The following is a 24,978-nucleotide window of genomic DNA, read 5'->3' as shown; positions in this document are numbered from 1 at the left end:
TATGGTCTTAGAAACTTCATACTTCAATTCTCTATTTGATACTGCCTCCAAATTTCAGTCCCTATGTGACACTACTGTTAGTTCTGAATGCTAATACTATTAACTGACACGTGAAATGACAAAAAATACTCCCGATGTAAGAAAATGCACTTGTGTCATGTATAACGTACACTATTCCCAGTAAATACATATGTCTTATTGGGCCCTGTGTTTCTGTGCTTAATTTGGGTATTTTGGTGAAAATACCAAATAATTATGCTTGCTGGTGCTGGTTATTTAAGGAGACATCCTTTTCTTAAATTTCATTCACATTATATATATATGGATTTATGTTTACTAGTATGTGTTATTTAAGCATCCTTTTTTCAAATTTCATTCACATAACTCAATTTATGCTTGTTGGTACACGTTATTTAAGCATCCTTTATTAAATTTGATCCACATTAAATAAATCAAAACTAAATCACAAATAGGATTCTCAAATCAACAAGCATCTTATGTATGATTTAGTTTTGATTTATATAATGTGGGTGAAATTTAATAAATAGATGCTTAAATAACGTGCAGTATAAATTGATTTATATAATGTGGATGAAATTAATAAAAGGATACTAATTAAATAACACATACCAGCAAGCATAGATTATTTTATATAATGTGAATGAAATTTAATAAATTGATACTTAAATAATGCATATCAATAAGCATAAATTAATTTATATAATATAGATGAAGTTTAATAAATGTTTTGTATTTTCATCAAGATGCCCCATTTAATTAAGCACCGACATAGGGTCTAAATAAGGCATATTTGCATACACAAAATAGTTTCATTTAGGGCATAAGTGCATTTTAGTACATCCGTAATATTTGGATAATTTCATGTGTGAGTTAATGGTGTTAGCCTTCAGACCTAACGGCAGTGTCATCTACTACAATATTCTTTTTGGAGGTGTGCAAAGCAACCGACTCGATTAATCCGTATTAACGCCCACCTTAGTTAATCAATTAACGGAGACGACCCGCCTCGGTTAATGTTTTTACAAAACCCAAAAACCAAAAAAGTTGCAACTTAAGAGAGTCAAACCCACAACCTACTATTCAATAGCAACACCTCTCTACCACTAAACCACACACTCATTTCTAATATATATATATATAATATGCTATCTTTTTATAGCCATATTTCATAATCTTATATTAGATATTTTGACTACTAAATGAACTCTAATGAAAAAACTTTTAACCATAAAGTTTTAAATCTTATCAAGTACTACAACTTTGGTATAGGATGTATCTCCATAAGAGATAGTTTGAAAAATTAAAAAAACTGAGTCTCAAAACATGTGCATTCAAACACATATTTGAGATTCTAGATGACTTTAAATAAAAAACTTGTCAATATCAAACATGTAGATCAGGCCGGCTATTGGAACTTTGGTATTAACTATGTGAACATCGGAGATCGTTTAGGAATCCTAAATATTAAATTTTAAATTCTATAACGTTCGAACAAATATTTGGGACTAAACATCTTCGAATTAAAAAAATTTCAACTGCAAATTTGTAGACTCTGTTTAGATCTATAAGTTTTGTATAGACCATGTCAACATCCGAGATCGAATGGTAATTTTAAATTTCACATTTCAAAATCTGTGCACTTACAACAATATTTTGGGACCCTAAACAATTTCAATTCAAAAAACATTTCAACTACAAAGTTGTAAATCTCATCGAGAGCTACAATTCTGATATAAAGTTTATCTTTATCTAAGTTCATATGAAAAATAATAAATTATTTTTTGTTGCAATCATTAATCAAGACAGACATCTTAATACGCCCGGCGGACACTGAGAACGACCTCCTCCGAAAATTATTGATTAATGGAGACGGACGTTTTAAATTTCCTACCTCGGTTAATTGATTAACGGAGACTATGGCCCTTATGGCGACCGTCTACGTTAATCTAGCATTAATGGAGGTGGACGCCTAATGCTGCCTACCTCCGTTAGTCCTTAAGGCCCTGTTTGATTGGGCTTTTGAACCTGCTTTTGCTTTTGCAAAAGTCAAAAGCCAACCAAAGGGTCCAAAAGTCACCGTTCCTTTTGCCCAAAAGCAGCTTTTGCTCTAGTACAAAATTGAAAGTGGCTCTTCCCCTGCTTTCAACTGCTTTAGGGGTAAAAAATTACCCACCTGCCACTGGTCATGTAACATACCAATTCATTTTTTTCCTTCGGTTCTGATTGGATGTCATGCACGTTTGCACGGTGGCGCTCCCGAGCTCCGCCGCCCGTCACTGACCGAGCGAGGTCCCAGGTTCGGTTCCTCCACTACCCGGTGACGCGCTGGAATCTGACCCTCATCGGCCGCTGCTCTTTCCCGGCAACGCGCGAGGTCCAGCTTCTCTCCTTCCCGACGTCGCGGGAGGTCTGACTCCTCTCCTTCCCGGCGGCGCACGAGGTCCTTCTCTATGCCGCGGTGGCATCGCGAGTAACCCAAGCCCCCTGCCCTAGCTCCTGCGGCCGCGCGAGTACCCCAAGCTCCCCTACCCTAGCCTCGACGGTCGCGCAAGTACCCCAAGCTCTAGGCCGCGACGATGTCGGGCTGCTCCCAGTCACGGACCCCTGCCCTACGACTGCGGCAACGACGCATCTCTAAGCTCCGGCGGAGCATCTCCAGGCTGCGACGACGGCGCATCTCCATCCCAGCCGCGGCGCATTTCCATCCCAGAGCGGCGGCGCCAGCGCGAGCTCCATCCCTGCAACAGTGGGTGCGGCCACCTCTGACGGGTGCGCACATCATCCCTCGGTGACGAGAGGAGGAAGAAGATGTAGTCTTCTGTCCATGAGGTGTGGGGTCCGCTCGTAAGTGAGAGAAGCTTTTCCAAAAGCTACATCTGATCAACAGGCTTTTAACTATCCCACAACAACTTTCCATAGCTGTTTTTGCAAAAATCATAGCTCACAGCAGCTTTTGTAAAAGTCACAGCTCAACCAAACAGAGCTTAACTGAGGCGGCCCCCCACCTCGGATAATAAAATGGCACCGACTCTGTGGCAGAACCTCCTAAATAATAGGACCCACATGCACCTGTCACTGTCCGACGACCTTTGACATCTGTGCGTATGTTTCCAGTAACTTAAGAAGATTGTCGGGTGTCCTCGGGGAACCCCGAATCATCCACGATTTCCGAGCAGAATCACGTTATCGAGTCATTGCAGTATTACAACACTTATTCAAATATCTACACCAGAGTAAAAACAGCGGAAGTCTTACAATAACATAATTTACAAAACAGTAGTTTTAAACCTCATAACTAAGTTCGATGATTATTACAAAATGAAATAGTGGAGTGGCATTATAATATAATACAAAACACACAATGAAACTGCCCTGTCCAAGGGCCACACATTTACTTCTCATCGTCATCACAAGGAACAACCATCATGCAGCACGATCCAAAACAGATCTGCTCATGAGGCTCACCTGCAACAAGGGTCAACGAACCCTAAGTACAAAAGTACTCAACAAGACTTAACCGAAATAAAACTGAAAAGACTCAGGAATATAGGCTTAGGAATTCAAGGCATGGTTTTAGCAATAATCAAAGTTATTTTGCGTAAAAGCCCTTTAACAAACTTCTTTATTTTAATAGTTAAAACTTCATAAAATCATATACAAAGATGACATGATCCGTAATGAGATCATGAAACTTCATATCCAACACCTTCACAAACCATTCTCAAGTTCCAGTTATTAATACTACGATGATGAACAGTGAGTTGAGTCTCCATAACCGAGGAGCAACGACGATTCGAACCGATTATAAACCCAGCTGGGGATTCCAGACCATACGACATATGCAGGTCCCCGACATACATATACCAACCTACACTCAGATCCTCTAAAACAAGAATGGGTCCGCGCTACCCGAGAATACAGTACTCCACCAATCCAGCCCATGGCCACGTGGGTACAAGTTATTCTTGCCATCTCTCCACTCCCAGTGCGCGAGTAGCCATTCTCATAATAGAATAGCCGAGTAAAGGCTTACCGGAGTATGTGGTTAGTACTACAAAGTCTCACCTCATGCAATTCAACAATGGTACGGACCTTAATCGACACAGACGGAAAGGACCCGCTCACAAGACCTCCATGTCTTGTGGCTCACACACACCGAGTCCGCCCGGTCTAGATTTATTACTCTACATTATCATATTTCATGTTAACATAAGTAACCAAAAATCCAATTAAAACTCGTAGGTGACAGGTAATCACCCGACTAAGCATGACTAAGCATAACTAGTCATTTACGAATAAAACAGGTAATCAAGGTAGATATAGGAAAGCAAGGTTGGTAATGCACCAATTAGGTTTTTACTTGACTCCTAATCACTTAATGCAGTATATAAAAGCAAAAGCGAAATCAATTGGTAAAATACAAGGTAGGGTTGTATGCATTCGGGGCTTGCCTTCGTTGACGGAAAAGTCCGGTTCCTACGACGTTTCACAAGTATTCGATCCGACCACAACAGACGGATCAACCTCCTCCGCAACTTGATTAACTACCACATGTTCACCTTCGTTCACTATACATAGTAACAATGCCATGTTTAACATGATGCGGAATATGAAACATGATGCTCGATGATGGATGCAAAAATTAATAATTTAGATACAATTTTCCTTCACGGTACAGTTGCAAGTCAACAAAACCAACTAAACCTTTTTCGTAACACATTCATCAATCGCCAAGGATCATTACCCATTAATGACCCAAGGACATCACTCAATCAAAAATTCAAACAAAACCTAAATCACTAATGTTTACTATTTGCTTTTATGAATTAATTAATTAATTAATTAAGAATTATGAAATAACTCAACTTGTTCCAATTGACCTCAAAATTTTTGTAGATGTTTATCACATGATAACTAAGTGGTAAAACAATTTTCATAATTTTTTGGATAAATAAATATGCCTAGAAAAATCAGGGAAATCCATTTATTAATTAATTGAGCAATTTTCATCACATTCAAAAAGTACTGAAAAACATTATTTCATATTTTTCTTAAATAACATACATTACAGAGAGGTCACAAAACAATTTTCATAATTTTTGGAGCTCTAAATAAATCTACACAAAAATAACAAAAATAGACACTATTCATTCAAATCTGAAAATAGAAAAATCCATTTTTGAACCGCTGAGTCACTGACAAGGTGACCCCATCTGTCATCTTCAACCTCTAGCGCTGACTCCGGCGACACGCGCGCTGACCGGCGATTCCTCGCCGCCGGTGAGGCCAACGGCGAAGGCAAAGGCACCACGGTGATCACAACCGAGACTAAACGTGGCCAGGACCGAGCACTACGCCGGCCATGGTGGCTGCGGTGGCACGGCGACACTACGCCGTTGAAACAAAGCCAAAAATGGTGAAACAGAGGGCATGGGAAGGTCCAATAGCTCACCACGAACACGTTGGAGCAAAGAACGAGACCGTAGGAGCAACGGAGAGGTGGGTCGACGTTCCGAGCAGGCACGGCGGAGCAGACCATCGTCGGTGGCGATGCTCCGGTAGCTGTGGTGGTCAAAATGAGAAATCAATGGGTCATAGAGTACCACGACATCGTGGCGAAGCTGAAGCAGGACTCAGCAGGGGCAGAGGCTCACCGTAGCGCGCTGGCCACGGCGACGCGCACACCACGGTGGTGCTGCCGGCCGCGAAGAAGAAGGGCAGCAAGCGACGTTCCTCAGTGAAATCAAGCGTCAAGGATGGTTTGGCTGAGCGCGTAAGGAAGAGACAGAGCTGGGACGGCCTTTACCGAGACGGCAACGGCGCTAGGTCGACGACGAGAGCTCGACGGAGCTGCGACGGTGGCGACGGGAAAAACAGAGGAGTTGAAAGGAGGAGAACGGCGATGGTGACTAGCTTTATAACGCGGCCAAGGACACGAAGACAACGCGCAGAAGCTTCACCACGCCAGCGCGGAGCCGAACGTGGCCACGGGAGCGCCTGGAACGCCGAAGAAGGTCACCGCCGGTGTAGCAACAGCGGCTAGCACTGTTCACAGTATTTACAAAATTGCCATTCGTTTTCAATTTCAAATTACTCCCAAATTTGTATAACAACTCAAAAATCTCCAAAAATAAAAGTTGTTCAAAATCAAAAGTTCTACAACTTTGCTTTAATAACCAACCCCTAATTCGGTCTAGATTTTGAAATGAACTTTTGAATCCGAATAGGGCAAATTTAATGAATTACGCCTTTTTGAATTACTCCAAAATTTTCTAAACAACTTGAAAAACTCCAAAAACAAACTTTGTATAACTTGTCAAGCTCTACACTTTTTCTTTTGGGCTCAACCCCAAAATATGCTTAGATTTGGAAATGAGTTTTTAGAGTAGGATTTAAATACTGAAAATCAGGGTTTTCTCAAAAATTTAAAAATCCAAGCAAACTTTGAACTTGAGTCAAACAATACAATTCAACACATACCGCCTAAATATAAACTTGTTTTAGTGTATGCATCTCAAAGTTTTTACCAAATGCCAAATGCTTTGCAATGCGTATGATGACATGTCTTTTTAGTATTTAAACACCCGGGGTGTTACAGACTCACATAATCTTTTCTGTAATAGTGTAAAATTTGGAGATGATTTCAAATAGTGAAAGCCAAATTTTTTCAGGGACGTGTAAGGGCAGTCCCAATGGTGTATTGATGATGGTTTCTATCCTCATTAAATGACTTGCCACGTATGTAAAACGTTGACATGGCAACGTAATTAATGAAGAAAGAGAGCAAAAATCATAGAAATGGTTTCCTCATGAAGAAATCAGGTCTTCTCTTGACCCAATGCACCAAGAAACCATGAAATCGCCATTGGGGAGAAACCATCAGTTTCTAGCGGGCTCGTGCCACACTCCCATTGAAGGAAGAAGATAGAGTTGGGAGAGAGAAAGAGAAAATAATTACTACTCATAGAAACCATGGGTTAGAAAACAATACTTTTTTGGTGCGGTATCCTATGTTATAGAAACTACTAGTTTCTTTCATTGGGACTGCCCTAAGAAATGAGTGAGTTTCAATGTCATTAAAGGAATTTTCTCAAATACTTTATATATTTAATACAGCTAACCTAATAGTCAAACTAATAGCTAACATATTTAGTATATAATATCTCCATCTCCTAAAAGTATATACAGGTAATCTCCTACCACCCTCTGCTTCAAATTATAAGTCGTTTTGAAATTTTTTTAGGTATATAGCTTTTGCTATCCATTTAGATTATGATATGTCTATATACATAATAAAAATTATATATCTATAAAATGCAAAACTTCATATAAACCCTAACGGAGGGAGTATTATTGTTAGTGTGGTCTTTTATTCTTCTTCTCTAACAGATTAACAAAAACCTTTTAAATACATAGGAGAGAAGGACGAATGTCCTATATTTGGAGATGTGTAATCTGGTGGAGCAATTTTATACAACAATTTTTTATTAAGAATAAATTAAATAATCTTTTGGAGATATTTCAAGTTAACTTTATCGGAAATGCTACGTGCAGGGCATCCGTCCGTGCGGACGCCCCTTCGTGGGCCTGCATACCAGCCCAATGGACATCTCCTCTACGTCCGCCTATTTTTTTTATTACGGTATCCACGTTCATCTCTTCCGTTGCGCCGGTTGAATAAGGAAAGGAGAACAAGACGAGAGACCTGCTCCACTTTGCTCCACGCATCGATGGTCGCCCCCGTCTGCTCTTGCTCCGCCGGTTGCCTCGCTGCTCCTGGCCCACTCCGCCTTCGATGGTCAGCCCGCGCTGCTCCTTCTCCTGCTCCACCGTGGCGTCCTGTTGCTTTCTACCGCTGCTTCTGCTCTGCGGGCCGTTTCGCCTGGCGACGCAGGCACCGCCGCGCCCACGAGTGGCGACCACTCCCTCGGCCGCTAGCTACCACTGAGGCCACCGTGCAAGGGAGAAGTGTCGGGCCCTGGCGCGGAAGCCCTCTAGCCTCGCCTCCAGCTACGGCTGCGGCGTCCCGATGTAGATGGCGGAGGAGGCCGCACCGAGATACGATGCACGTTGCAAACGTATATTTTAAATGTTTCAGATGTTTTAGAGGTATGTTTCAAGTGTTTTATAACGATGTTGTAAAAGTAGATCGAGATGTCACAGATGTTGCAATGGGCTATACACGTATATTTCAAGTGTATGTTCCAAATGTTTCATCTGTTTTAGACGTATGTTGCAAGTGTTTCATTTGAATATTGCAAAACAAGATCGAGATGTTGCATATATATGCAAGTGTTTCAGATGTTTTAAAACATATGTTATAAGTGTTTTATCTTGATGTTTGCATATGTTTGCAATGGCTACACACGTGTTTTCAAGTTTTTAATAGTGTTTTGCGAGTGTTTCAGACGTATATTGTAAGTGTTTTAGTTTGTTTTGGACGTATGTTGTAGGTGTTTCATTAAGTGTTGCACATGTTGCAATACGCGTGAGAAGCGGAGTTGCGTAAGCGGCCCCTGCGCGTGGTCTCGCCCGAGCACGTGAAACGGAGCGCAGCGCGGGCTTGTGGACATGTCCGGACGTCCAGACACTGGCACTGCCGATTTATTGTTAGCTGACGTGGCAAAGGCAATCCAGCGTTACTCCGACGAACACTTTCTGGTCCAACTCCCAATTCCCAAATTCCCCATCCCCTGCGCTCCTGCCTGCCATTCGCCGCCCCCTCTTCGACCCAGAAGTCGCCGCCGTCCCATTTCTCCCGTCAAACCCCGCGGCGGCCCCTTCCACCGCTAGCTCCACCGCGACGGATCCCCTTCCCCTTTTCAGCGGAGCTGCTCGTTGGCCGAGGAGACGCCGTCGCCCTTACTTATTCGCTCTTCTGCCGTCCCCTTCTCCGCCGTCCACTCCCCCCGCCGGCTGCCGACTGGGCCTTCCAACGAGAGAACTGAGGTGAGCTTGTCACGTCTCCTCCATTCCCATGGTTCTCCTCTGGCGTCTCAACGCCTTCTCCTGTCGCAGTCGCAGCACCGGCGCCCGGCACCTGTTCGACCCAATGCCTCCGAGGCGCATGGGAGCTGCTGCAGCGAGGGGCGAGGACCGCATCGGCGCCCTCCCGGACGACCTTCTCCTCCACGTGCTCTCCTTCCTGCCGGCCCATGATGCCGTGCGCACTTGCGTGCTCTCCCGCCGCTGGCGCCCGGTCTGGAAGTCCTTGCGCGTCCTGCGCTTGACCAAGCCCCAGAGCTGGGGAAGCGCGACCAAGTTCAATAGGTTTGCCAACAGCGTGCTGTTCTTCCGCAGCCGGGCACCTCTGGAAGAGCTCACGTTTGAGACCTACATGTACGATGCTATAAACCCTCTCTTAGATAAAGACCAAAAGAATGAACGGGTTAAATACGCCCAGAGGTGGATCATGTACGCCTTAACGCACAATGTGCAGGTGCTCAGAGTCCTTGTGAGCTCAAGGCTCAGCAGACCTCAGCTGCGGCCCGTACCCCTGCTGCGACTCAGTGAGCCCCTCATCTCCCAGCACTTGATGACCTTGGAGCTTAAATCTGTAGTGTTGACTAATAACTCTATGGATTTCTCGAGCTGCCCTGCCTTAAAGAATCTTAAAATAAGGGATTCCAAAATTTGGGTCCACAAGATATCTTCCCAATCACTAAGTCGTCTAAGTGTCAACAATTGTGAGTTTTCTGGTGATATATGCGCTCAGATTTTTGCCCCAAATCTATCATCACTTCTACTGGACGTGCGTTCTGGCAGGCTTCCTTACTTTCCAAGTGCAGTGCTGCTAGTGAAAGCATATATCAGACTTGATCAGTACTGTAGGGATCGCTGTTGGCACAGCAACTTTGAACATTGTGCTCATGATACATGTGTTGATTGCTATGGTAATAATGACAGGAGTGCCAAGTGTGTGCTTCTTAGAGGCTTGTCCAATGCTAAAAATTTGGAGCTGGCAGTTCATTCAGTCTACATTCAGAATCGTGCAGCGGTATGTTTGAATATACTTGTACCTTACTCCTAGCTGTTAAGGGTCATTGGCACTTGTATGCAGCATGTTTGTCTTCCATCACATTTTCATAAACCTAAAACTGAGACACATTCAACTTTCAAGTGATGTTGTACTTTATCATATGGCTAGTTTATATGTGTTTGGGCATAGTATTTCAATTTTATGTACTATCTCGATCTCCTAAGTTGAATTCACCTATCTAAACTTTTTTTCTTACACTACCCAGGCCATTTTCAAGCGAGATATGAAATTGTGCCCCATATTTAGCAACTTAAAGACTTTGGTGCTCAATGGGTGGGCTGTGGCCTGTGAACTCGATGCACTAATTTGTTTCCTCCAGCATGCGCCGATCCTAGAGAAGATCACTCTTCAACTTAATGTATAAGCTCACTCTTCAATTTTTTGTGACACATATGCATCTAATTTTGGTTGATATCTTTCTGAAGCAGTGTTGCATGACTGCTTGGTCTAAAATACTACTTTGATCTGCTACAGGGGCTTAACTATAATGTGGAAATGAGAGAAAGTTGTAGTTCAATTGAAAAAATTGCTCTGCCTGAGCACCTTAAATTAGTCGAAGTCAGATGCCAAAAGATTTCTGAAAATGTTCACAAATTTGTGGATATCTTGAATGCCTATGGCATAACTTCTGATATAATCAATGTCGTGGAGATGGATGGCTGATCCAAATGTAAGTTAGATGTTGAAATTCAGAATGCTTATGTATTACTAATTACTATATCTCCTACTTATCTTACAGAAAGCAGTGAAATGATTGTGTAAGTTGAAAATGAGAACGTTGAACTCCCTGCAAATGTTCGTGTTGTTTTGATGCTCAAACCAAAAATTTCTACTCTAAACATTTCTCTAAGCTTAAAAATGCATCATAGACTAGACAGTGAAGTGGTAAATGTTCAATCTCACTCTCATGTTGCCTAGTTATGTAGTTTTTAGTTACTGTCTGCTGCGCTCAATCTTTTATATTTGCTCTTCTGGTTCCCATTAACTGCCCGGCTATTGCAATAAGTGGTGTCCTTATTTTAGTGTCCAGTTTAGCATGCACTCTTCTCCCTGCTTGCTGTAACGCTGATTGCATATATTGCCGACTTCTTCTGCTGCTTATCAGTTCCTTCTAGAATTGTGGACTTCTGGGTTCGATTTGTTTTGTGCCATGCTGCTTTTACTCACTAGATGCTTTACACTCTCCATGGTGTTTGTTCTGATTAACTATTTTAGTACTGCTTTGAGGTACTATTGTTTTGTTCATCTGATGGCGGTGATATTTGCCACTAAAAAAATCTTCACCATTCACTAATGCTAGAGATCAGCATATCTTCAGTAGATGCATGGTTTCTGTAAACAGGTTTCCATTAAACAGTAAGTTTGAGACACTTTTGTTTTGGTAGATGTGAATCAGGGGAAATATACAAATGGTGTGATACCCACACAGGGCTGCTTATGAAACATAAAATTTGTTCATGTTCTAGTTAATTAAAGGAAAGTTGCATGTTGGCCTAGGTGAAAGTGCCATATAGGAATGGTATCTAAATCAAGAGGCCTTCCCGTTAAGCCTAATTCGAGGGCCCTCCAATTAAGAAAAGGACAAATCGGAACCAAAAAAAAAAAAATCCTCCAATGGAATAAATGAGAGGTGATGAGGGAAGTAAGAATGGAATCAAGTAAGAATTGAAATAGGGATGTGTACGAATCAAACTTCTAAAATCCACATCCGCGGCGCTCCGATGACTACCAACTCCGGTTCTGGGTTGGGGAGGGATCTTTGGCTTCTGGGTCTAGAGGGATTCCTAGGGAGGCACACGGATTGACCGTGGTGGTGGAGTGTGTGTCGAACGCCGGGTGATGGCTCTTGCGGTGATGGGCTGACGGCACTGCCAAAGTCAGGCCGGAGGTGGTGGCAGCGAGGGCATTGATGATGAGGCTTCACATGCTGTGGTTGCTCGTGGTTGCCAAAACCAATGGGTGGCGGCAGCCATGGGGCCGGGGGCACTAGGACAGGACAGCGAGCGGGGAGGGATGTCGATGCCAGGGAGACAAAGAAATAAGGTGCTGGTGCGGGAGCGGGGAGGATATTTTCTTTCTTTTTTACAGTGGTGGGCTCTCGAGCTATCCTTAGCTGGAGAGTGGTTCTGCTGTAGTCGTTTCCTTTAGGAATTATAGCAAAGTTGTTCCTATCAATGATACAAATTTCACTTTGCGAAAAGACATGTATCCTGCAATCATTATTGGCCCAAAAACTTTATCTAGTGGTATTCTGCGTGATGATTGTCTTTTTTTTTTCTTCAATTTAAATGCAAAAACAAAATTGATTGTGTAATCCTATGGCTAGTCCCTGCTCAGAGTCCACACGTTCGATGCGTCCAATGCAAATTCCTTTCTCAAAGAAATTGAATGTTTCTCTTTATATCATATCAAACCTATCAGTATTTGTTATGCCTTTTCGTGTTTGTACAAGCATCAGTTTGAAGAGGCTAAAGGGTGATCTTGCTGTTGATGGATCAACCAGTTGTTAACCTCCAGGGAATCGATGAGATGTGTCTTCTTTGTTGAACTGAAAAATGGCTGCCACAACAGAAAGGGAATAGACTTCCAACTGTATGACTTCAGTGTGACCTGCGCAGCTTGGACAGTGGCAGTGTGGGGTTTTAATTTCTAGGATAATTGGATAAATATTTTGGGTTCCGTGGAAGGGATTTCCTGATATAAAGCACTCTTTTGAGTGTCTTTTTTTTCAGAAAAATGAGGGACCCAGTTTTTAGAACTCAACAAACATGGGAGGGAGATGAGAGCTGCTTTGAAGATGAGTTTTAAGTAATATTATTTATAGATGCTCTAATATTGTTGCGCCATAGTAACTGAAGCGAAGCATGGGCTAAATTTGTATGACATGTGGATTTTACATTTGATGATTTCACAAAAGCCCATTTTGGCAATAATTGATGTAGATCACAAATCAATTTATCATCTAAATTTTTGTCCGGTGTTTATTGGGTTAGGAGGAGGTGATGATTTTTTTCTGCCGTTGCATGATACGGTATATATTTTGCAAGCTAATAGCAAAGGTGTGGCTGTAAACATGGGCTAGGTCCAATCCCAAACTATAGTTAATACCTTATATTTATATGCTATTAACATATATCACATTAAAGATGTAAATTATAAAAATATATTTCATAATGTATCCAGATGTTAATTTGATGTTATAACTATTATTCTTCTTTTCTAAAATTTTGATCAAAGTTAACATAGTTTGACTTATGATAAACTTGCATCCCTTATATTTACATGCTATTACTGAGACATCAAATAAAACTGGCTGGTTAAAAAAAAGCTAGTAATTAGTAAAAAAAAAAAATCAATGCTTGTGAAATTTTCATTCATATGAAAACAGTAGCGGACCCAGAGCTTTTTCAAAGCCCGGGCGCACGGTTTAGTAGGCTAAACAGCTAAGTAGGTAATCCTCTTTATACATAGATTGGACGTTAATTAAATTCAGTGGAGTCAAACCCCGACGAGCCTGGAAAGTATATAACCATATCAGAGAATATATAACCACAGCAGTTCTCATCAAATTCCCGGGAAAATCAGCGCCCGGTAAGTATACACATGATCCCGCTGAAACCTTCGATCATTGCCCGGCAGTCTAGGAGGTCGGAGCACCGTTTACTGACAAATAAGGCTTGGCCATCCAAGTCGTTCATCTCCAACCATTGACGACCCGTCTCAATATCTGCCTCAAATACCTTCAGCTTCGTTGTTGCGTTGCTTCCGTTGTGACCCATGTATGATCAGAAGAACTCCATTTCACCATGATCAGCTTGTCATGTGACGCGACGCAACGAGGTTCTTATTATAAAAATAGGGTTGTGCTCTTCAGGTTTCATTGCTGGTGGCTGTGCTCTCGTCACATTGCTTGATGGTGTGGGCTGCAATGGCTACTTCATCCATCTCCGTTGACGACGATCTCATGAGCAAAAAGTTCCTGGTAGCTAGTAAGACCGTAGAGCTTTCCATGGTGTTGACGTCGAAAATCTACACGGAAGTTGTTAGAGCCCCTTTGGGAGCGCTCCCGCGGCTCTGCTCCACCTGACAATCGATGGAGCGCTACCAAACGCCCCTAGCGCGTGGTGCTTCGTCCATGAATCGCTCCCACCGCTCCACCGTTTTTGCACTGCAGATGGGGAGCAGAAAAACCCGCTCCCCACCGATTCACTTCGCTTCCCTCATCCCTCTGCCCGCGCCCCCTCTGTCCTCGCCCGCCATCGCCTCCGAGCCTGTGCTCACCCTCCCATCCAAGCTTGCCTTCGCTAAGATCCAGCTACCATCGTCGAGATCGAGCCCGATCTCGTCCTCCACCGCTGCCGAGATGTCCTCTTCCCCTCATCGTGACCTCGGAGGCCGTGGTCACTGTCACCTCCGAGCCCATTCCTAGCGTCGTCGTCGCCTCCGAGCCTGCCATCGCTAAGATCTAGCTTGTCATCCTCTTTCTCTACCGGATTGGGAGCTGAAGTTGTTGTGAGAGCTCTAACAAACGATGCTGTTTCAAGCTAGTTGCACAAGGGAGTAGGAGCAGTGGGGAGCTAGAGTTGGTGCGCGGGTTGAAGTGGGTTGGGAGTCCTACCAAAGGGGTCCTTAATGACAAGATTGCTTCACTTCCGAAGAAGCACACATGATTAGTTTTCAAGCAAACTAGCAAAAACAATTCTCGATTACAGTAATGAACCAGCTATGTTACATGCAAGAAAAGCAAATGATGGCCCTGTTTGGTATAACTTATCTATAAAACGCTTCCCATATATGCTGCATAAACAGAGTAAAAATATGGTCAAAATAAGCTCGTCTCATCTAGCGTTTGCTTTTTTAGTACACATATGAGCGTGTGACTGGAATAAGCTGCAAAAAAGCGTGTTGTTTTGGCTATTGGTTTCAGCTTATTTTGGCCACAAGCAGCTTATAAGTTGTACCAAATAGGACTGATATGTACTCCAATTCGATGTTCTTTACTTTCTTCATTCTACTTTTTCGCATCTAGGTTAATAGTAGCTATGCTTTGCTACTTTGCCTGTAAACTAGCCACACACTATTGAGGAAGAGAGAGATGAGAATCCTGACATAGAGATCGAATGAAGAGGGAGAAAGAGATTAGGGATTCACCTATGCCCGCCACGGAGTCGATGATTTGGTCGTGGCCACTAGATCCCACGTCATCCTTGACAGATCTGGCCGTGGCCACTGGATCTCATGTCCTAAACCTTGGATCTAAATGTGGCAAGCATGGTGGTGAAGTAGGCAACGTGGGGAGGTAGTACACCGCCATCGCGCACTGACGACTCGTGCCCTAGCCACACATCGCCGCCTCACGCCTCGATAGCTCTCAATTGCGTTGTCGTGCCTAGCACACACCTCATCGTCGAAGGCAGAGAAAAGAGAGGGGTGGAGGGCGGCTGTGGTGAAGAGGAGTGAGGGAGGCATGCTTGTAGGAGAGAGAGATGGGCTAATGGAGAGATGGGCTTTCGGGCTAGGGTTACCTCCCTTCTTTACATATCTGAGGAGCTTGTTGAATGGGCTGTTGGGCACTTGGGCTAGACTTCGATTAACAAAGGTGGGCCTTTTAAGAGGCCCACCTCTAAAAATGGCCACCATTTTCAGAGGTAGGCCCATTAAGAGGCCCATCTTTGTTAATTGATTTACAAAGATGGTGCTTGACATGGGTTCAATTCTGCGGCAGTAATCGAGTTGTTTTATGTGTTTATGCATGAGTCTCTGATGGCTTAAGCACTCAAAACACAAGAGATTAATCCTAGTTCGGGCGTCTGAGCCCTACTTCTAGCAAAGGTGTTCTTTTGTGTTAGAATGCTCAATCGATTTCTTTAAACAGAGAGAGAGGTGTAGGGGAGTGCTATGCTACTATTCTAGGGTTTTGGTTGCTCGGGCGAGGAGTCGACCGAAGACTAAATGTCTTGATTCGCTAGACTATGGTTTGATACATTGGGGATTGTTTTCCATTCCTTTTACAGGAGCCCATGCCCATCCTTCTATACCAGAGGGGGATGTGGGTACAAGTTACATGGTAGCAGGGGTTTCCCTAGGGTTTTGAGTCATAAGCTTCAGTTACTCTAGTGGCGTCGTGTGCCATCCTTCGTCTTGTAGCGAGGGGGCCAACAACACCCTAACTGTCCCTTGACATATGATGCTACTGCCAGGTGCTAACCGTCAGGTGGTGTCTGTTACCATTATGCCTTCCCCGAGGTCGCCTTCTCATGGCTTCCTTCATACTCCTGGATCCAACACGCATGCAGAGGGAGGCTACCATGCAGGCCTAGAGTCATGCACACAGCTGGCGCATAGAAGTCCTCGTTGTGATGCGTCATGCCCCGGGTGTGATCCTGCGCTAGGAATGGCCAACATGGCCTCGTAGGCACGAAGAAACCAGGCCCCCAATAGGGTCTAACGCCCTACTGTTGTGCCCTCCTTTCAGGCTATGGACGCTTGATAGATTTTAGGGTATATTCTTGATGTTGGTCAGGGTTGGATTCTCTCTGGATCCAAGGCCGAGTTGCGTGTGGCGGCGTTTGCTCGGCAGTCATCCCTCGGGGTCGAGAGCTACTTTAGCCTGGACAAGCCCCTGAGCTCGTAGGCGTGCACGATTCAAATGGGGGAATTGGCCTCTCGGCTTGTTCCCCAGGCATCATGGTCTTTTCCCAGAGTGGGCCCTCCGAGGCCCACAAAGCTATTCCCTAATGGCCCGGTGTGTACGTGCAAGCGTACATGACGGGTGTAGCCCCTGGCTAATTAGGAAAATCTGTCAGGGGGTTAATCGGGCTATCATGATGCTAATCCATGGGTTTAATCTACCCATATACTTGACACTCAATAATCCTTTACTAGGTGTCTCCAAAAATGGTCTGTCCACCTCCAACAATCACTATGCATTTTGGGAGACAAGCACACTTGAATGCCTATGTAAATAAAATAGCTTGTCGCCTAATTGATTTGTAGTAGTGAACCGAGAGCCCCAACTAGTACCCCTCGATGCAAACGCAGTAGACTGACAAACAAAGCCAACCACAAACAAGGGAAAGTAGCTATCTTGGTTGCAAAAGATTTAGGGTATGTTTGGTTGAGCTATGAGCTGTGAAAAAGCTACTGTGAACTATGAGGTATAGAAAAGCTATTGTGAGCTATGTGCTGTGAAAAACTGTAAGCTGTTTGGTTAAAATAAGTATAAAACTTACCTCCTCTCTCTATCTTCCTTGAAACAACTATAAAAAAACTCAATCCAGAGGGGGCAGATGGTTCCCCCGGCATTTCACTTAAGAACATGACCTTCTCAAGCAGATTGAGAAAACCCCCGAACCCCTATCCCAACCATACACAGTGGCTCCTCAGCCCACGTGAGACTGGGCCGGACCTTAGACCCGTGCTTTAGCGTGGGATAGATAAGGGGATTGTTTTTTACAAAAAGCCAAAAGCCAAAAGGAGGGTCTAAAGTGGTTCCAAAATTGTATTACGGAAAAGCAGTTGCTTCTAAAGAAACAACTTTAGGTTTCATCTCTTTGTTTGACCTTTAACTTTTCAAAAGCAGAAGCACATGGCACAAGCCCAACCAAACAACCCTTAGTAGCCAAAAAGTTTGGGGATACCCCCACCCACGGGACAGACATGCACCAATCAATTTGAATGTTTTTGCACATTTTGACCATCCACTCACAAGTAAAAATGGATGCTCTCAAAGTGCTAGTTGAAATGGGCAACAGAAAAGTGGCAGCCAGAAGTATTCAAGAATAAATAGTAGCTTGATGGGATGTTTCTTCCATGGCTAAGTACTCCATGTCCCTGAGGTTCTGTGAGTTAAAGTTTGTAGCGTTGTTGACCTCCCGTTGTTAGTTATCCCCGATGTTTTCCTCCCTAGGTGAGTTATGGTAGACGTTGTCTGTTGGTGTGTCCTGTGTGTGCCGTTTAGGTTTAGTGTGGCTTTCATGAGTGAGTTGTGTTTAGTTTTTTGTTTGATGAGTACCTTGGTCAAGACCATGTGAGTAGTTTTTGTATGTAAGAGTATGTAAGAGGTTTATAGTTGTTTTTTAGCTTGGCCAAGTTAGCATTGTGATGAATGGTGAGTTATGTTTGTTCCTATACCGAAGTCGTTAGTGGTAAATGCACTTGCACCACTTAGTTGTAAGGTTTTTTAGGGCTGATTTTTTTTCTTAAAAAACTAGACTAATTTTTTTTTGTTTTTGTTCTTCTAATAATATTTGTGGTAAAGTTTTTGTCGTCCTTTCAAAAAAGTAAAAACATAAAATAGTAGATTTGTTTTTGTCGATGTTGGGCAAATTCTCTATCGGCGTCAAGCTAGACTTTGACTAAGATTATTGATTGAATCTGAACCAAACAGATTTGCCTTCGCGCTTACCAACATTCTGTATATAATGATGTGAGTCTTCTGAGCCAGTTGAAGGTCTAAGTAGAAATAGGCCGTTAAGTTTACTTTTGTTCCTTTATGTGTATGTTCTTTCAATTAGACATGTATGTGTGTGTTGTACATACTGTCTTGTATCACAAAGTGTGTACAACACATTTATGTGTCTAATACAGCACGACACCCAGAGGTTTCTTTATGGGACCTATCAAGACAATGTAATGCGACACAAGTTCAAAGATAGCAAAGAATAGCAAATTATCTCAATATTAAATAGTTTATTTTTTAGACAAAACATTAAACAGATCATAACACCAAGAAATGGCCCTACAATCAAATGTCTACACTGACAAAATCAATGGTATTCAAACAAATACAACATCGGCAGGCCACAGTATCACCTACTTGATGAACATTGTTGTAGTTCCAACCATATGCATATGCATGCCCAAAGAAAATAAACATACGTATGGCACAACCCGAGCAGGGTAACCCCTCAAGTACCTTTGTCAGAGAGCCTCATTCATCTTAACAAATGTTTGGTCAAACCCTTGCTCCTTATTTGTTTGTTTGTTTCCACTTAGATCCCTCCCGCCACTGCATTAGTATAAATTGTTATTTTATGCACATTTTAATATAGTGAAACAAGTCTATGACTAGATAGAAGAAAACAGTAGACGAGCGATTTGTAGTCAAATTATCAAACCTTCCAGTATAAAGAAACCAATTCCCGTGGTCTTCATTATCTTCATAGCCTCTGGATAGGGCGATTGACTGAGCAACAAATCTACTCTAGCCAGCAATTCTAGCTATATGAGGCAAATGAGCACCCCATCGTCTACATTCAAGTCTATCGTCCCATGATTATCCAACTCGTACACCAGTTTCCTCCTAGGGTCATGTTCGGGAAGGATTGGTCCAAAATAATCTGGTGCAGTTGTCACAAAAATCAGGCCGCTCGAAGCATTTGCTTTTCCAGCTCGCTTGGCTCTTTCAGTTGTATATGCCCTGTCGGACTTATCAACATTCTGTATATAAAGATGTGAGTCTACTGAGCCAGTTGAAGGCCTAAGCAGAAATAGGCAGTTGAGTTTACTTTTGTTCCTTTATTTGTATGCTCTTTCTATTAGACATGTATGTGTGTGTTATACATATTGTCTTGTATGACAAGGTGTGTACAACACATATGTGTCTAATACAACACGTCACCCAGAGGTTTCTTTATGGGACTTGTCAAGAGAATGTAATGAGACACAATTTCAAAGATAGCAAAGAATAGCAAATTATCTAAATATTAAATAGTTTATTTTTATACAAAATATTAATCAGTTCATAACACTAAGAAATGGCCCTACAATCAAATGTGTCTACACTGGCAAAATCAATAATATTCAAACAATTACAGCATCGGTAGACCACAATATCACCTACTTGATGAACATTATTGTAGTTTCAAGCATACACATATGCATGCCCAAAGAAAATAAACATACGTATCGCACAACCCGAACAGGGTAGCCCCTCAAGCAGCTTCGTCGGAGAGCCTCATTCATCTTAACAAATGTTTGGTCAAACCCTTGCTCCTTATTTGTTCGTTTGTTTCCACTTAGATCCCTCCCGCCACTGCATTTGTATAAATTGTTACTTTATGCACATTTTAATAGAGTGAAACAAATTTGTGACTAGACAGAAGAAAACAGTAGAGGAGTGATTTGTAGTCAAATTGTCAAACCTTCCGGTATAAAGAAACCAATCCTCGTGGTCTTCATCATCTTCATAGCCTTCAGATAGGGCGACTGACTGAGCACCAAATCTACTCCGGACAGCAATTCCAGCTATATGAGGCAAATGAGAACCCCATTGTCTACATTCAAGTCTATGGTCCCATATCTCTCCAACTTGCACACCAGTTTTCCTCCTGGGGTCATGCTCGGGAAGGATTGGTCCAAAATAATCTAGTGCAGCTGTCACAAAAATCTGCCAGCTCGAAGCATTTGCTTTTCCATATCGCTTAGCCCTTTTAGTTGTATATGCCCTATCGGGCTTATCAACATTCTGTATATAGTGATGTGAGTCTACTGAGCCCGTTGAAGGTCTAAATAGATATAGGCTGTTAAGTTTACTTTTGTTCCTTTATGTGTATGTTCTTTCTATTAGACATGTATGTGTGTGTTGTACATATTGTCTTGTATCACAAGGTGTGTACAACACACACATGTGTCTAATACAACATGACACCCAGAGGTTTCTTTATTGTTTCTTTATTGGACCTGTCAAGAGAATGTAATGAGACACAAGTTCAAAGATAGCAAAGAATAGCAAATTATCTCAATATTAAACACTTTATTTTTTAGACAAAATATTAAACAGTTCATAACACCAAGAAAGGGACCTACAATAAAATGTCTACACCGACAAAATCAATAATATTCAAACAAATACAGAATCGGTAGACCACAGTATCACCTACTAGATGAACATTATTGAAGTTTCAAGCATATGCATATGCATGCCCAAAGAAAATAAACAATACATACCGCACAACCCGAACGGGGTAACCCCTCAAGCAGCTTTGTCAGAGAGCCTCATTCATCTTAACAAATGTTTGGTCAAAACATTGCACCTTATTGGTTCGTTTGTTTCCACTTAGATCCCTCACACCATTGCATTTGTATAAATTGATATTTTATGCACATTTTAATATAGAAACATATATGTGACTAGACCAAAGAAAATAGTAGAGGAGTGATTTGTAGTCAAATTATCAAACCTTCCGGTACAAAGAAACCAATCCCCATGGTCTTCATCATCTTCATAGCCTCCGGATAGGGTGACTAACTAAGCACCAAATCTACTCAGGCCTGCAATTCTAGCTATATGAGGCAAATGAGCACCCCATCGTCTACATTCAAGTCTATCGTCCCTTGATTCTCCAAGTCACACACCAGTTTTCCTCCTAGGGTCATGTTCGGGAAGGATTGGTCCAAAACAATCTGGTGCAGTTGTCACAAAAATCTGGCCGCTCGAAGCATTTGCTTTTCCAGCTCGCTTGGTCCTTTTAGTTGTATATGCCCTATCAGGCTTATCAACATTTGTATATAAAGATGTGAGTCTACTGAGCTAGTTGAAGGTCTAAGCAGAAATAGGCAGTTAAGTTTACTTTTGTTCCTTTTTGTGTATGCTCTTTCTATTAAACATGTATGTGTGTGTTGTACATATTTTCTTGTATCGCAAGGTGTGTACAAGACATATATGTGTCTAATACAACATTACACCCAGAGGTTTCTTTATTGGACCTGTCAAGAGAGTGTAATGAGACACAAGTTCAAAGATAGCAAAGAAGCACAAATTATCTCAATATTAAACAATTTATTTTTTAGACAAAATATTAAACAGTACATAACACGAAGAAAGGGTCCTACAATCAAATGTCTACACTGGCAAAATCAATAATATTCAAACAAATGCAGCATCGGTAGACCATAGTATCACGTACTTGATGAACATGATTGTTGTTTCAAGCATACGCATATGCATGCCCAATGAAAATAAACATACATACCGCACAATCTGAACAGGGTAACCCATCAAGCAGCTTTGTCGGATAGCCTCATTCATCTTAACAAATGTGTTGTCAAAACCTTGCTCCTTATTAGTTCATTTGTTTCCACTTAGATCCCTACCGCCACTGCATTAGTATAAATTGTTATTTTATACACATTTTAATATGGTGAAACATGTCTATGACTAGATAGAAGAAAACAGTAGAGGAGTGATTTGTCGTCAAATTATCAAACCTTCCGGTATAAAGAAAGCAATCCCCGTGGTCTTTATTGTTGGCGGTCCTTATCGATCAAATCCAACCGCCAATTAATATCCAAAATAGGAGAAACAAACAAACTTTTGACACATGCTTTTACAATTGACATATTTCCACATGTATTTGAGACTTAGTGTTTTGCAAGTCATAAACATAAAATACATGGGAAGTATGGTAAAAATGCGCAATCCAGAAAGCATAATGCAGATCCTACATCAAAGAACCATGCAAGGGCCCATCCAATCATCAAATCTGGACTGAGCACCAACGTGGCAGGCATCTAGGTCTAGCCAGCAGCATACCAGAGCAAGGCAGTGGCGAGTGGGCTAGCTTAGGGTGTGGCCACACCCTAGGTACGCCCGCACCGCCCTAGCTCCGCTCGGGCCTAGCTTGCTCTGGCAGTTGCATGGCGGCATGCTTGGTCGGTTCCTGGTGGTTTCCAAAAATACCTGCGCCAAACCAACCATGGATTAGTATAAGTAGGAGGGTAGTGCTCACCTTTCAACACACACACCATTTGGAGTCTACACACCTCACTACCCTCTCTTGTACTTTTACTTTTTAGTAGTTTTTGGAGCTAGCAAAGCTATCAAGGAGGGCTTGGCTCCTTGGAAGAAAGAGGGAAATCTTGGTATGAATACAAAGAGAATTTCTTCCAAAGTCTTGCTCTCATTTTGTTATTGTAGTGCATATGAACTAGATTATAGTTCTCATGTTATAATCTTGACATATGAACTAGTATATAGTTTGTGTGTTATGGTCTTAGCATGTGCAACTTTATGCTTAACCATTCATATGACTTGTATGAGTAGAAGTAGAGCTAAGTTGGGGTGGCGGTTCATCGTTCCTTTGGGTTTGCCCATGTCCTATGCTTGTCGATCCGTGGGGTCGAAGTCCCGGGGGATATGGGTAGTTTCCTTGTACAAGAGCGTGGTGCACGGGAACCTTCAGATATGATGGTGCCCCCTGGTTGAGGGGTAGGCGGCTGGTGGTGATAGCCCTATCTGTCCCTTGTAATCCCCCACGTTCGGGTATTGTGTAGGAGTCTTAAAGTCTCTCAAGCTTGCTGGCAGACCAGTGCTCGGAGATCTTCCCGTTCATCTTACACTTAGTTCTAACCCTAGTGATGTATCTTGTATGACCATCAACTGTTCTTTGCACGGCTATATTAGAACATGCCTGCTCTGCTTAGGAACATTCTTTTATTCTTTGTTTTCCTTTTATACATGAGGTTGGCCCAAGTGTGTATCCACTATCCTAAATTTACCATTTTTACCCTTGTCATCAACTATTGGTTCACTATGCAAGTATGTAAATCTTGTTCATATCCATGCTAGACTCTTTACACCTTGCCCTCCTTTGGGAAAATATAAATACCGATACCCTGAATACTTCTGGGTGAAATGCTACAACGATTGATCCGTGCGCTTGCGAATATTATTTTTGTAATCGTTAAGAACTATCATGGTTGGTGTTTCTTGACGGCGTCACTAAGGTTTACTCAATCTGATGGTGCTAAACAATCATTTCTGACGCCGTTGCCGGGGATGGACTTAAAACTTCAACCTTGGTAGTGACGCTAAGAAATACCAACAAGCATTTCTGGCGCCGTTGCCGGGGAGAGCATAGGTGAAAAGAATCTAGTAGGACATGATCATGATCACATGCATGTAATGGTAGCCATAGTTTATGCAGGCTAACTCTGCTTGTTTTCTTCCTGTTATGGATGAAAACATGATAGTGTATGACTGGTTTCGTCTTGCCGGAAAACTACACCAATAATCCGAAGGCGCTCCTAAGGAAGAACAGGTCCCGTACCGCTTATTCCTTCGCTACTCCTCTAACAAACGAACCAGTCACCCCCGCACCATCCGTTACTACCACTATGGCCAAGTCACTCCGTGACTACTCCACCCCCGTTGTTGCCAACGTGCCCGTTGGGCCCGCTGTCAACACGGGTAATGGAAACTTCGAGTTGCACACTGGCCTAAACACGATGGTGCAGGCAAACCAGTTCTGTGGTTTGCCAAGCGAGGACGCAAGTGCACACTTGCAACACTTCCTAGAGCTATGCGACACCATCATCATAAAAGATGTCGCACCAGCTAGCATTAGGATCCGTCTGTTTCCCTTCTCCCTCGTGGGGAAGGCAAAATAGTGGTTTTACACGGAAAAGGAAGTAGTCAACACGTGGGACAAATGTTCAGCGGCGTTCCTCGTGAAGTTTTTCCCCATGGGCAAAACCAATGCCCCGAGGGAAAAAATTTCAAATTTCCAGTAGACTTCAATGGAATCCATCCCCGAGGCATAGGAGAGGCTGCAGGATTACATCCAGGCATGCCCACACCACAGGATGGAGAACTGGCTCATGCTCCAAAACTTCTACGAGGGGCTTATGCCCATGTCGAAGGGGCACGTAGATGCCGCTGCTAGAGGAGCATTTCTTTCCCTCACCATCAATGGAGCCATGGCTGTCATTAAAAATATGTTGGCCAATCAAAGTTGGGGGGAAGAAAGAAAACAACAAAAAGGCATGCATACCATAAAGGAGACGGATATTCTTGCTGCAAAATGGACTTATTATTGAAAAGACTTGACAAGTGTGCAACCGACAAGGAGGCAATGAAGGGTACCATCAAGGTCATGGACCCACAAATGACTTGAGAAGTCTGTGGAGAGGTTGGC

The 24,978-nt window shown here is 42.7% G+C and overlaps 1 protein-coding gene and 1 non-coding gene across 4 annotated transcripts; one reads left to right on the top strand and one right to left on the bottom strand.

Annotated features, from left to right (window-relative positions):
* The first annotated feature begins 8,672 nt into the window (after positions 1–8,672).
* LOC136487769 (putative F-box/FBD/LRR-repeat protein At2g05300) lies at positions 8,673–13,004 on the top strand. Of its 3 annotated transcripts, none has more exons than XM_066484880.1 (5): positions 8,839–8,970; positions 9,040–10,018; positions 10,266–10,418; positions 10,535–10,730; positions 12,564–13,004. In XM_066484880.1, exons 2-4 carry the CDS (start codon positions 9,074–9,076, stop codon positions 10,721–10,723), a joined length of 1,287 nt encoding a protein of 428 aa, XP_066340977.1. In that variant the 5' UTR covers positions 8,839–8,970; positions 9,040–9,073; the 3' UTR covers positions 10,724–10,730; positions 12,564–13,004. The 3 variants fall into 3 exon arrangements, with proteins under 3 accessions (XP_066340978.1, XP_066340977.1, XP_066340976.1); XM_066484879.1 differs by having other exon boundaries at positions 12,519–13,004; XM_066484881.1 differs by having other exon boundaries at positions 8,673–8,970; positions 10,535–13,004.
* An 11,537-nt stretch (positions 13,005–24,541) lies between these two features.
* Positions 24,542–24,648, bottom strand: LOC136490408 (small nucleolar RNA R71). Its single transcript, XR_010767701.1, has one exon. It is a non-coding gene; the product is annotated as a small nucleolar RNA R71 (small nucleolar RNA).
* Positions 24,649–24,978: the final 330 nt, after the last annotated feature.

This window comes from Miscanthus floridulus, chromosome 10 (assembly GCF_019320115.1).
Source record: "Miscanthus floridulus cultivar M001 chromosome 10, ASM1932011v1, whole genome shotgun sequence".
Lineage (NCBI taxonomy): Eukaryota > Viridiplantae > Streptophyta > Magnoliopsida > Poales > Poaceae > Miscanthus > Miscanthus floridulus.
This window is presented reverse-complemented; position numbering and strand designations above follow the sequence as displayed.

What these genes read in the sequence shown, in the direction of transcription:
- LOC136487769 (XM_066484881.1), top strand. Translation starts at nt 9,074, where the DNA reads ATGCCTCCGAGGCGCATGGGAGCTGCTGCAGCGAGGGGCGAGGACCGC. An exon ending in ACATTCAGAATCGTGCAGCG is followed by an intron (nt 10,019 to 10,265) that starts GTATGTTTGAAT and finishes TACACTACCCAG; the next exon opens with GCCATTTTCAAGCGAGATAT. An exon ending in AGATCACTCTTCAACTTAAT is followed by an intron (nt 10,419 to 10,534) that starts GTATAAGCTCAC and finishes GATCTGCTACAG; the next exon opens with GGGCTTAACTATAATGTGGA.